Raw genomic sequence first — 13,048 nt, 5'->3', positions numbered from 1 at the left:
TCCTAGCAGACCCTCACACCTCCGCAACAATATCCTAGCAGACCCTCACACCCGCCGCAACAATATCCTAGCAGACCCTCACACCTCCGCAACAATATCCTAGCAGACCCTCACACCCACCGCAACAATATCCTAGCAGACCCTCACACCTCCGCAACAATATCCTAGAAGACCCTCACACCTCCGCAACAATATCCTAGAAGACCCTCACACCTCCGCAACAATATCCTAGAAGACCCTCACACCTCCGCAACAATATCCTAGAAGACCCTCACACCTCCGCAACAATATCCTAGAAGACCCTCACACCTCCGCAACAATATCCTAGAAGACCCTCACACCTCCGCAACAATATCCTAGAAGACCCTCACACCTCCGCAACAATATCCTAGCAGACCCTCACACCTCCGCAACAATATCCTAGCAGACCCTCACACCCACCGCAACAATATCCTAGCAGACCCTCACACCTCCGCAACAATATCCTAGCAGACCCTCACACCCGCCGCAACAATATCCTAGCAGACCCTCACACCCGCCGCAACAATATCCTAGAAGACCCTCACACCTCCGCAACAATATCCTAGCAGACCCTCACACCTCCGCAACAATATCCTAGCAGACCCTCACACCCGCCGCAACAATATCCTAGCAGACCCTCACACCTCCGCAACAATATCCTAGCAGACCCTCACACCCGCCGCAACAATATCCTAGAAGACCCTCACACCTCCGCAACAATATCCTAGAAGACCCTCACACCTCCGCAACAATATCCTAGAAGACCCTCACACCTCCGCAACAATATCCTAGCAGACCCTCACACCTCCGCAACAATATCCTAGAAGACCCTCACACCTCCGCAACAATATCCTAGCAGACCCTCACACCTCCGCAACAATATCCTAGAAGACCCTCACACCTCCGCAACAATATCCTAGAAGACCCTCACACCTCCGCAACAATATCCTAGCAGACCCTCACACCCGCCGCAACAATATCCTAGCAGACCCTCACACCTCCGCAACAATATCCTAGCAGACCCTCACACCTCCGCAACAATATCCTAGAAGACCCTCACACCTCCGCAACAATATCCTAGAAGACCCTCACACCTCCGCAACAATATCCTAGAAGACCCTCACACCTCCGCAACAATATCCTAGCAGACCCTCACACCTCCGCAACAATATCCTAGCAGACCCTCACACCTCCGCAACAATATCCTAGCAGACCCTCACACCTCCGCAACAATATCCTAGAAGACCCTCACACCTCCGCAACAATATCCTAGAAGACCCTCACACCTCCGCAACAATATCCTAGCAGACCCTCACACCTCCGCAACAATATCCTAGCAGACCCTCACACCCACCGCAACAATATCCTAGAAGACCCTCACACCTCCGCAACAATATCCTAGCAGACCCTCACACCGCCACAACAATATCCTAGCAGACCCTTACACCTCCGCAACAATATCCTAGCAGACCCTCACACCCGCCGCAACAATATCCTAGCAGACCCTCACACCCACCGCAACAATATCCTAGCAGAAAAAGACGAATAAAATCTCAGGTACTATGGGGTCTTTTGAAAATTACAACACAACATATTCAAAGCGAATGCTGATTTTCTGGATGCAACTAGTTCAGTAGAATACATGAACCTATTATTATTATTATTATTATTATTATTATTATTATTATTATTATTTTGCATTTTTGTTTGACTTCACTGCAGCCTGCCTGCATGTCGAAGAACACACCTCTATATAAGAATATATACTGAACATACCAGAAAATCAGAATATGCACGGTTGGAATAAAGGGAATAAATTGTGTTGCTTGGCTGATACACCTGGTTACAAACCCCTTTGTAACTGTAGCGGCGCAGCACCTTTTCAATATCAGAGTGTTACACCTTCCAGGGTCACACAGCCTCGTCTGTTAAAACGACATAGCCTACGTCGAACCACGTTCATTTTTATTATCGATGTGTTTACTCCTTTTTAGCTCATATTGCTTGTCTGAAACACGAATGCTCTGACGCAGAATGGTTTATTGGCTGATTGGCTGACGGGTTGATTGATCGATTTCTGCGAGCACGGGAATGCAGGTTTTGTGTTCAGAGTTACACCAGCTGCCCTAAATATATATCATGCTGAAAATGGCTTGTCCCAGTGGGCTTTTCTGTTCGTTCTGAAAAGCTTAATTTCACATAAATGACCCGTTTGGATCCCAGAGGACCCTATATATACCCAGCCTAGTGTTGCCAAGCACTGCCCTTATAGCCGTGCGTAAACACTGCTTAAGCATTTCTTGATACGTCCTATTAAAATGGATAAGAGACACAAACCTCAAAGGGCATAAGAATAACTGTAACCGATACGTTTTTTGTAGCTCTACGCCTAAAAGTATATGATTATGACACATTGCTTAATATATAGCCTATGTTTATTTGCACTGAACATAACTGAATTCCCAACCGAGACAGCATGTTGAGGGGGGAGTGGATGGGGTATGTAATTCTTACCCAAAGCATGCAACACAAGCATGACATCACCCCACATAGCGACTACAGATAATAATCAGTTCCAATATTTAATCTCAGCTCGTCGTGCCATAGGTCAGGCTTACGCGGACTTCACTAACTTTCTGACAAGTGCAGGAAACACATCTAGAAGAATGATGGCTATATGGTAAAGAGGGATACAGTCATTTGGCTGCTTGTATTTTCACAGTCCTGTACACTCTCTCTCTCTCTCTCTCTCTCTCTCTCTCTCTCTCTCTCTCTCTCTCTCTCTCTCTCTCTCTTTTTGTAGGTGTTAATGAGATTCACAGCAGCGACTCGTGTCCAGCTGTTTTAGAATTCGCCCAGATAAACCACAGGCTGCAGTGTTTGCACACTTAAAGAACACTTTCAATGCGAATCTTCTGATAGACAAAGACTTGCATCCCGCACTCTTAGAAGCTATATATATATATATATATATATATATATATATATATATATATATATATATATATATATATATATATATATATATGTGAACACACTGTTGTTGGTTTGGGATCCACTGCGCTTGCGCATTAATTAAGAGTACCCAACTTACTTTGAATGATGAAAACTCCTGAAGGTTCTGAACCATTTGATTTCATGCTGAACCCATTAAACAGACCACATGAAACCAAAACCAAAACCAAATATTGATATGCGATCTAATTCGTTGATTTTAAGAATAAAGGAAATACATTTTTCAGGGCTGGCATGGTAAAATTCCTTTTTTTTTCATCGTGATGATGGCTGTGTGTTTCCCCCACCCATAAGTTACAACATATACAAGTTTTGCTTTAGATGTGATTCAGACATGTATTACCTTGAAATTCCAATCTGGTTTATGTAACACACGTTTCTTTGCTTCTTGTATGCTTTGCAATAAGTTTGCATGTTACTTAGTTGCTTAACAGTATTCCCCAATGTCCTCTTGCTAGACTTGATGCGTTGTTTTCTGCACACCTTATTAAAGGATTCGGTAACGCTTTATATTGCGTGGCATAAATTAATATTAAATAGATATGCAATTGCATATTAAATTAACGTTAAATTAATATTTAATAAATATGCAATAGCTGGTTTCTTGCTAAATGTTAACCAAATGTTGATTGAAAATGTAATTGCATATCACGTCCATTTATATTATGTTTTGTTACCCTTGAAAATATGTAATAATTTCCCATTGTTTACATGTTTTTAATTGAAAATACAGTTCATCTGACTTAAATGTTAATGGAAAGTAACAAGGAATAATTGAACATAAGTTTGATATCAATTGCATATCTATTAAATATTAATTTAACATTATTTTAATATGCAATTGCACATCTATTTAATATTAATTTATGCCACGCAATATAAAGCGTTACCAAAGATTCCAATGTTCTTATCTTTTACAATCCTTAGCGATTGAGCTCCATTAGTTCATGAAAATGAACCAATGTCCTCCTGACTTATTAAGAATATTTCAATACAAATCCTTACTTGCATATGATATGTTCTGTAATGCTATATATAGTATTTGTGTTCTTTTTTCTGCTAAGCATTCTTGTCACATAACGGTATCTGTGGTCTTTTAAGAATGTTTCAGTTTGCAATCAACATAAATACATATTTTCTTTAAAAGTGGCTCATAAAAAATTAAAATAAACAAAATAAATAAAATAAACAAGAGTAAATCACGTTAAAGCGACATCGATAGATAATTAAAATAATTCATATCAGCTTGCGCGATCCATACTCTTAAGGCTACAGTTACTTATACTTTTCAGTGAATTATAAAGGATCCAAAAGTTGCATGAAACCTGTGCATTCAGGTGCATACTCCCACAATTAGATTGCAAATGCAGATCTTTACAGGACCCTTTATTGTGACATATTAAGGGTAAAAAACGAGGATCATTACAAATAATTATCTGTGTTACAAAGGCAGTGACTAATTTGTTATGAGATTAGACATATGCACTGGTATCGTTTTAACATGTAATTATTTGTATACAGCCAGAAAACCCTGGGATCTAAAAACTCTAACGCAGTTGACAAAAGTTGCCCGCCCCCTATAGGCTTGATCCCGCAATTAATTAATTAGTGCAAAACCAACATATTTGATATGGCGGGCATCTGGTGGGTTTGCAGGTTCCATGCTGTCCACATTAGTTCCATGTGTCAAAATGGCAAAACATTCTATTCAGATTCAGAATACACGTTCTATAGAACAATGTAGAACTTCTATACCAATCTTTCGTGCTTTCTCTGGTGCCCTTATTTTGTTTGGGTTCTACAAAGAACACACAATAGAACAATAAGGGTTCAACAAGTAGATTCTTCATATTAGGAATGCCTGATTGGAAGCTTTGGAACCCCTTGCATATAGTACCAATGGTTCTATAGAACGATCAGAGGAACTTTCTTTTCTGTCATACACCCAGATTACAACATAAGACATAACATTGCGCTACATCACTAATAAACGATTATAGGTTAGTATTTTTGGTATTTGGTATTTGGTAATACTAGTACAAACCAAGACACGTGCAGCATATTTCAAATGTGTATCAAGATACCCTATCTGTATGAACAAGTGAATTACAAATCATGTCTTGTGATAAGTAAAAATAAAACATATATATTTAACTTACCCACACATTCATTTGCCTCCCTGGCTGTTGCGCGTTGCCACGGTCTGTCATAGTGGAATGGTTTGCATCGGTCACACTCCGGCCCTGCAGTATTGTGCTTGCACTCGCAAACCAAATCGTCATTCCTGTCCTTTACGCACCTGGAAGCGTGGCCACTGCACTTGCAGCGCCCCCCGACCTGTAGGTCTGACACCGCGTAAAAATAGGAGTCCCGAGCCAGCTCCGAATCGTCCTCGTTCTCGTCCCCAAAAGTGTGCAGGCGGCTAAATGCCACCTTGATGTCAGTGGCGGTCACCCAGTCCTGAAGAACGGGCGAATTGTCAAAGTCGTGAGCCGAGGGTCTACCATCTAAGGTGCTGAAGGCTATAAGTCCCCCGGAGAGCGGATGCATGTCGGTGTGGGAGTCGGTGCAGATCGCCTCCTGTTCGTTTTGCTTAGTGATTGCCGCTTTGCTGGGCTTGTTATACATCTTTCTGCACTGAGTCGAGTAGAACTGGAACGGGACCCACGATTTGCCGTAGTCCATAGACTTGTAGATGGCCATGGATTCGGGTCTGGGCGAGCAAAACTGCAGGCTCACGTAGGTGACCTCGAATTTTTTGCCGAGGGACAGAGTCAAGGTGACATTCTGCGGGTACTGGAGATAATTTTCTGACTGCCAGCAGGTGAGGTTGTGAGGGTTGTTCAGATCTGTCAGGTAGGCTGGCGGGTGACACTTCTTGGGGTCTCCGGCGTCGCAGATGTGACAGTTCCTGGACTTCTCCTCTGCTTTCTCGGTCACCACGCAGTACCGCGCCGGTGGCTTGCCACAGGTGCTGGAGACCCGCACCTCCTTGCCGAACGCGGAGTTGACAAAGTCAGGGATGCATCTTCTTGGGTTGCCGTTCTCATCGTAACACGGATCCGGCGGGGAGGTCTGAGCAGCAAACATGCTCATCCCATAACCACCAGTAACCTCTTCCACCAACAAGGATAGAGCCGCAACAGTGACCAAAACCCCCCAAAACTTTAGCATTGTAATCCTTGGGGCGTGTGTCTTTGCGCTGAAATTAACAGCCGTTACCTGTAGAGGGGAGAGAAAAATAAAACATGCTTTATACTTTTAAAAGCTACTTTATAACCGCAGATACGTGCTATAAATAAGATACTAGAATAAACACATGCTTTAAAAATAAAAAGTGACAATGGAATATAGAACGGTATAATAGAAATAAAAGCGGTGATACCGCCACACTTTGTGCAGTAAAGTATCAATCGTTTCCACCACTGTTACCAAAGAACATCACTAACACAGAAATCAATCTTAGAACGGTCATGTAAACTTCTTAATGATAGCTTGCTCAAGCCTTTCCCACAGGACATCCTTATCATATAGCTTTAAACACACACACACACACACACACACACACACACACACACACACACACACACACACACACACACACACACACACACACACTTCAATTCAGATACAAAATGAGTTAAACATTCTTACAAGGTATTGGAACTCCTCATAGGACACTGTACCTCTGTACAACAGCCCAACACAGCAAAAAGTAATTCAAACTAAGTTAAGAAATAACTATATCTATCTATATATATATATATTTAAAGCCCGTGGTGGTGTTTCTTTTTCCCGCTGGGATGGCACAGGTTGAATTACATTTATATTTATATATAATATAATATATATATAAAAAAAATTATATATTTATATTTAATACTAAACACAAAAATTGTGGTTTTGTTTCAATAAACCCAGATGTGCACAATCCCAAAGTTGGTGTCTCCCAGCGTCTCGCTGCCTCTCTGGTGTGCCTGCTGCTCTTGGTGTCTCTCTATAGAAAGTGAAGGACGAGCCCAGCTTCCAGTGAGCTTGAGGTCATCTTGAGGACTGACATTCTCAACACGCAGCAAGGAGCAAACAACGACATCCACTGGCGGTTCATCAACAGAGGGGGCAGGCATTCGATTCACACAAGCAACAGATCTGTATATACTGGCACAATTCAGGGAACAGCTTCTTCACCCAAATGCAATGCATTTTACAGAAGGTGTAACAAATACGTTCCAGTCCTCATTAACGAGAGTTGCTTAAATTACTTTCTATTGCTTCAGGCGTTGTATATGCAGTTCAGGGTGCAGATTTGTGTTCGCATGCATTTTGAAAATCAAAAAAATCACCTTCGCCAGGCAGAGAGCAGTTTAATCAGATGTCGTGTTGATAAGATCAGATATTTAAAAAGTGTTATTTATTTATTTATTTATTAACAATAAGTATAAAATGTGACACCATTCCTTGTATTGAAATCACAGTATATAAACTGTGATTTAGAAACTGCACGTGGTTGCGAATTTCTGTCCATTATTCTCATTGATAAACAGCACAAATTATAATTGGTAATTGTGTTTAGATAAATACTTTTTTCCCCCTCAATTATATTATTATCCATAATCACAGATCTTTGGTTCTGGTTTTATTGATATATATATATATATATATATATATATATATATATATATATATATATATATATATATATATGTGTGTGTGTGTGTGTGTGTGTGTGTGTGTGTGTGTGTGTGTGTGTGTGTGGAAAGCCCTTTTCTATGCAGAATGATGGCTTGACAGGATATAGAAATTTTAGTTGGGTGCTGAATTAATATACTAGCGGATGCCTTTGGACCCTCGTCTGTTTAACATTCAAACTGCGCTGGCTGTACACAGACCACATACTGAATTCATTACTTGAACAGCACATATTTGGCGTAATTATGATTGGAACGTGGGACATCTAAGCATATTTCTGCTAGTGAAGTGCAGATTGAATTTAATTTAGTTTGGGAACGCCTATGTCAGAACTCGTTAATAAGTAGCAGGGTCGCCCAGACGTGTTGGGTTATTCAAGGAACGTGTTATAAATCAATCCCTGACACACCCGAGTCTCGCTGCTTTCAATACCACTTTCACTAAACCACAAATCCATTCTGAATTGACACAAATAAGCATTTTATCAAAAGGCCCCCCCCCTCCCCCCCCCCCCCCACACATTTCAATAAGAACGCAAGCAGTCGTGTCAAGTATTTGAAGAAACCTGATTATTTAATTGTCACAGTGCTTCTGGAAACGATTTAATGATCTAACTTACCGCCAATTAGCACCGTTTTTTTTTTTTTTTTTTACCCATGCGTGCGTTAAATAAATTGTGACAAAAACAAATTGACAAATGAGTAGTGAGTCTATACACTTTTCACTCAGCTTTAAAAGTATCAGAGTTTGCTTTGAAATCTTAATATCACAGTGATTTGAATAGTCTATGCACGCCTGTAGATATTATAGCTAATATCAGAGTGATTTGAATGGTCTGTGCACGCCTGTAGATATTATAGTTAATATCAGAGTGATTTGAATGGTCTATTCACGCCTGTAGATATTATAGCTAATATCAGAGTGATTTGAATGGTCTGTGCACGCCTGTAGATATTATAGTTAATATCAGAGTGATTTGAATGGTCTATTCACGCCTGTAGATATTGCACAGTTAATATCACAGTGATTTGAATGGTCTATGCACGCCTGTAGATATTGCACAGTTAATATCACAGTGATTTGAATGGTCTATGCACGCCTGTAGATATTGCACAGTTAATATCAGAGTGATTTGAATGGTCTATGCATGCCTGTAGATATTGCACAGTTAATATCAGAGTGATTTGAATGGTCTATGCATGCTTGTAGATATTGCACAGTTAATATCAGAGTGATTTGAATGGTCTATGCTAACCTGTAGATACTGCACAGTTAATATCAGAGTGATTTGAATGGTCTATGCTCGCCTGTAGATATTATAGTTAATATCAGAGTGATTTGAATAGTCTATGCACGCCTGTAGATATTATAGCTAATATCAGAGTGATTTGAATGGTCTATGCTTGCCTGTAGATATTATAGTTAATATCAGAGTGATTTGAATAGTCTATGCACGCCTGTAGATATTATAGCTAATATCAGAGTGATTTGAATGGTCTATGCTCGCCTGTAGATATTGCACAGTTAATATCACAGTGATTTGAATGGTCTTTGCACACCTGTAGATATTGCACAGTTAATATCACAGTGATTTGAATGGTCTATGCATGCCTGTAGATATTGCACAGTTAATATCAGAGTGATTTGAATGGTCTATGCACGCCTGTAGATATTGCACAGTTAATATCAGAGTGATTTGAATGGTCTATGCACGCCTGTAGATATTGCACAGTTAATATCAGAGTGATTTGAATGGTCTATGCATGCCTGTAGATACTGCACAGTTAATATCAGAGTGATTTGAATGGTCTATGCACACCTGTAGATACTGCACAGTTAATATCAGAGTGATTTGAATGGTCTATTCACGCCTGTAGATACTGCACAGTGAATATCAGAGTGATTTGAATGGTCTATGCACGCCTGTAGATATTGCACAGTTAATATCACAATGATTAGAATGGTCTATTCACGCCTGTAGATACTGCACAGTGAATATCAGAGTGATTTGAATGGTCTATGCACGCCTGTAGATATTGCACAGTTAATATCACAATGATTAGAATGGTTTATGCATGCATGTAGATATTGCACAGTTAATATCAGAGTGATTTGAATGGTCTATGCTAGCCTGTAGATACTGCACAGTTAATATCACAGTGATTTGAATGGTCTATGCTCGCCTGTAGATATTATAGTTAATATCAGAATGATTTGAATAGTCTATGCACGCCTGTAGATATTATAGTTAATATCAGAGTGATTTGAATGGTCTATGCACGCCTGTAGATATTGCACAGTTAATATCAGAGTGATTTGAATGGTCTATGCACGCCTGTAGATACTGCACAGTTAATATCAGAGTGATTTGAATGGTCTATGCACGCCTGTAGATATTATAGTTAATATCAGAGTGATTTGAATGGTCTATGCACGCCTGTAGATATTGCACAGTTAATATCAGAGTGATTTGAATGGTCTATGCACGCCTGTAGATATTGCACAGTTAATATCAGAGTGATTTGAATGGTCTATGCACGCCTGTAGATATTGCACAGTTAATATCAGAGTGATTTGAATGGTCTATGCACGCCTGTAGATATTGCACATTTAATATCACAGTGATTTGAATGGTCTATGCACGCCTGTAGATATTGCACATTTAATATCAGAGTGATTTGAATGGTCTATGCACGCCTGTAGATATTGCACAGTTAATATCAGAGTGATTTGAATGGTCTATGCACGCCTGTAGATATTGCACAGTTAATATCAGAGTGATTTGAATGGTCTATGCACACCTGTAGATATTGCACAGTTAATATCAGAGTGATTTGAATGGTCTATGCACGCCTGTAGATATTGCACAGTTAATATCACAGTGATTTGAATGGTCTATGCATGCCTGTAGATATTATAGTTAATATCAGAGTGATTTGAATGGTCTATGCACGCCTGTAGATATTGCACAGTTAATATCAGAGTGATTTGAATGGTCTATGCACGCCTGTAGATATTGCACAGTTAATATCAGAGTGATTTGAATGGTCTATGCACGCCTGTAGATATTGTACAGTTAATATCAGAGTGATTTGAATGGTCTATGCACACCTGTAGATATTGCACATTTAATATCACAGTGATTTGAATGGTCTATGCACGCCTGTAGATATTGCACAGTTAATATCAGAGTGATTTGAATGGTCCATGCACGCCTGTAGATATTGCACAGTTAATATCAGAGTGATTTGAATGGTCCATGCACGCCTGTAGATATTATATAAAGTTACAGCTTTTAGACACAGTCGGGTGCAAGCTCTTTGCGGTCCCTAAATACAAGGTTTTGCAAATACTTTGAAGCTAAATTATTACAAATTCTTTTTTTTTTTTCTTTTTTTTTTTTAAATGCACTTAATAATCAAATGCCACACCACGATCCCAGGCGGGAAATGAAACTGCTGTTTAAAAAAACACAAAAACTGAGCTAAAGGCGGTGTTAAAGACGCATCTTATTATCATCACTGAGAGGGCCCTTTTATTCAGTTGAATATCTGAGTGCTTTGTTTTCTAACGAGACACACCTTGATACATGAAAATGAACCGAGAGCGTTTCCAATACATTATTAAGCTCTATCTTCTTTCAATTTGCTTTTAGCAAGGGAGGTGCGGAATGTAGGTATTTTGTGTACCAAATGTATGTTTCTGCCTCTCTTTCCAGCCTGGCTCGCACAATTAAAATGTTGCATGAAAATCTATTTTGTAAGTGGAGAAAGGATAGTTAGGGAGCCATCACCCTAATCACAAATATGCCTGACACCAGACTCGTTTATTCACTTTTGTACATACAGTACCAAGCGTACATTTCTGTTTTTAGTGGAGTTACAATAAATGGATGTATTTTATTTGTCTTGTGTCATTCCAGAAAGGTCCTGAAAGAACCCACATTCTTTGAATAGGGTTGGTGGATTATACAACATAAAGCATTGACTGACAGCTGATTGTTATAACCCAGTTGGGTTGCACGCGCAATCCTGAAGGGTATGGAGTGCCGGTGCCCATTCCGCATTCGAAAAAGAGGAGGCATGCCGACACAACTTCCACTTCTGATAGATCCCTTTTGTGGCAAACGTGATACATCCAGTAAAAAAAACAAGCCACCACTTTCACCCATCCTCTCTCTCTCTCTCTCTCTCTCTCTCTCTCTCTCTCTCTCTCTCTGTCACACACACTTTCAGTGGTGTCTTAACCAATAGGATCGTGTCTCTACGGCGAAAGATACCGCAAAGAGACTCAAATGAGTGCACAATACTGTTCTGACCGCACTTGGCCGTGAAAGGTTTTTTTTTTTTTTTTCTTATCTCAAAAGCACACATCCTCCCTCATTTATAGCGTCGCCGATTGAAGAATGCAGCAGTAACTAAGGAGCGCCCTTTGACGGTAATGAGTTCCTTCAGTAGACAGGGCAGTTGTATTTTGCAACTAAGGTGCCCTCTAGCAACCTTTCTCATTGCAACTGTCAATCAATAAGCGTCGGGTTTTGGCACTTTGCACATGCCTTCCTTGCAAACAAAACAACGTCGTGACACAGCAGATCCCAGTGCCACATACTCAGAATTGGGCGCTATGCAAATGTATATATGAATGCCTCCGGAGTAGGCAAAATAAAGGAGCTTGATCTGCTCCAGGCCCTGATCACCCAGCGGGATGTCTCTGGCACTGCACCCGTTCTCCCCGCAGGCCAGCCCCGCTTCTGCAGCCCCGACCAGCCCCGCTCTCCCCCTCCCCTGCGCTTTCTTGACATGATGGGAGATTTAATGATGGGAGATTTGTTAACTGTTTAACGTGAAACAGCTCCCCAAATGCTTCTTCAAGTGGTTTGTACAACTCCGTCTTACAGAGGTCACGACTAAGAGATCCCAATTAGAAAACAGATTAAGCCAGTTTGGAAAATCTGACAATTGCAGTCGTTCCTTTAATCAGTATTTGGGCACTTTATGAGTGCTCAACTAAATACAATTAACGAAAGACAACTCACAGTTCTGAATTCCATATTATTATTATTATTATTATTATTATTATTATTATTATTATTATTATTATTATTATTTAGTCGCTTTTTCGTTTTTACTTAAAAGTACAACAACAATAAACATAATACCTATACATTTAATGTAGGCCTACTATTTCATGTATTATGCTGCTATCATGTATTCTGCACTTTCCACTGTATTTAATGCACTATTTCATGTATTATGCTGCTATCATGTATTCTGCACTTTCCACTGTATTTAATGCACTATTTCATGTATTATGCTGCTATCAT

General features: G+C 40.1%; 1 protein-coding gene across 2 annotated transcripts in view; it reads right to left on the bottom strand.

Moving 5' to 3' along the window:
- LOC121296345 (netrin-1-like) overlaps positions 1 to 7,051 on the bottom strand; it is a 67,180-nt gene extending 60,129 nt beyond the window's left edge. Inside the window, exons 1-2 of one of the 2 annotated variants that reach the window (XM_041221798.1) lie at positions 6,691 to 7,051; positions 5,196 to 6,258 (exon numbers count right to left, since the gene is read on the bottom strand). In XM_041221798.1, the coding sequence (XP_041077732.1) occupies positions 5,196 to 6,210 (1,015 nt within the window). In that variant the 5' untranslated portion in view covers positions 6,211 to 6,258; positions 6,691 to 7,051. The remainder of the gene's footprint in view (positions 1 to 5,195; positions 6,259 to 6,690) is intronic. The other variant, XM_041221797.1, reaches the window with a different exon arrangement.
- Between the last annotated feature and the right edge of the window lie 5,997 nt (positions 7,052 to 13,048).

The sequence above is a fragment of the Polyodon spathula genome, chromosome 21 (genome assembly GCF_017654505.1).
Source record: "Polyodon spathula isolate WHYD16114869_AA chromosome 21, ASM1765450v1, whole genome shotgun sequence".
Classification (NCBI taxonomy): Eukaryota; Metazoa; Chordata; class Actinopteri; order Acipenseriformes; family Polyodontidae; genus Polyodon; species Polyodon spathula.
This window is presented reverse-complemented; position numbering and strand designations above follow the sequence as displayed.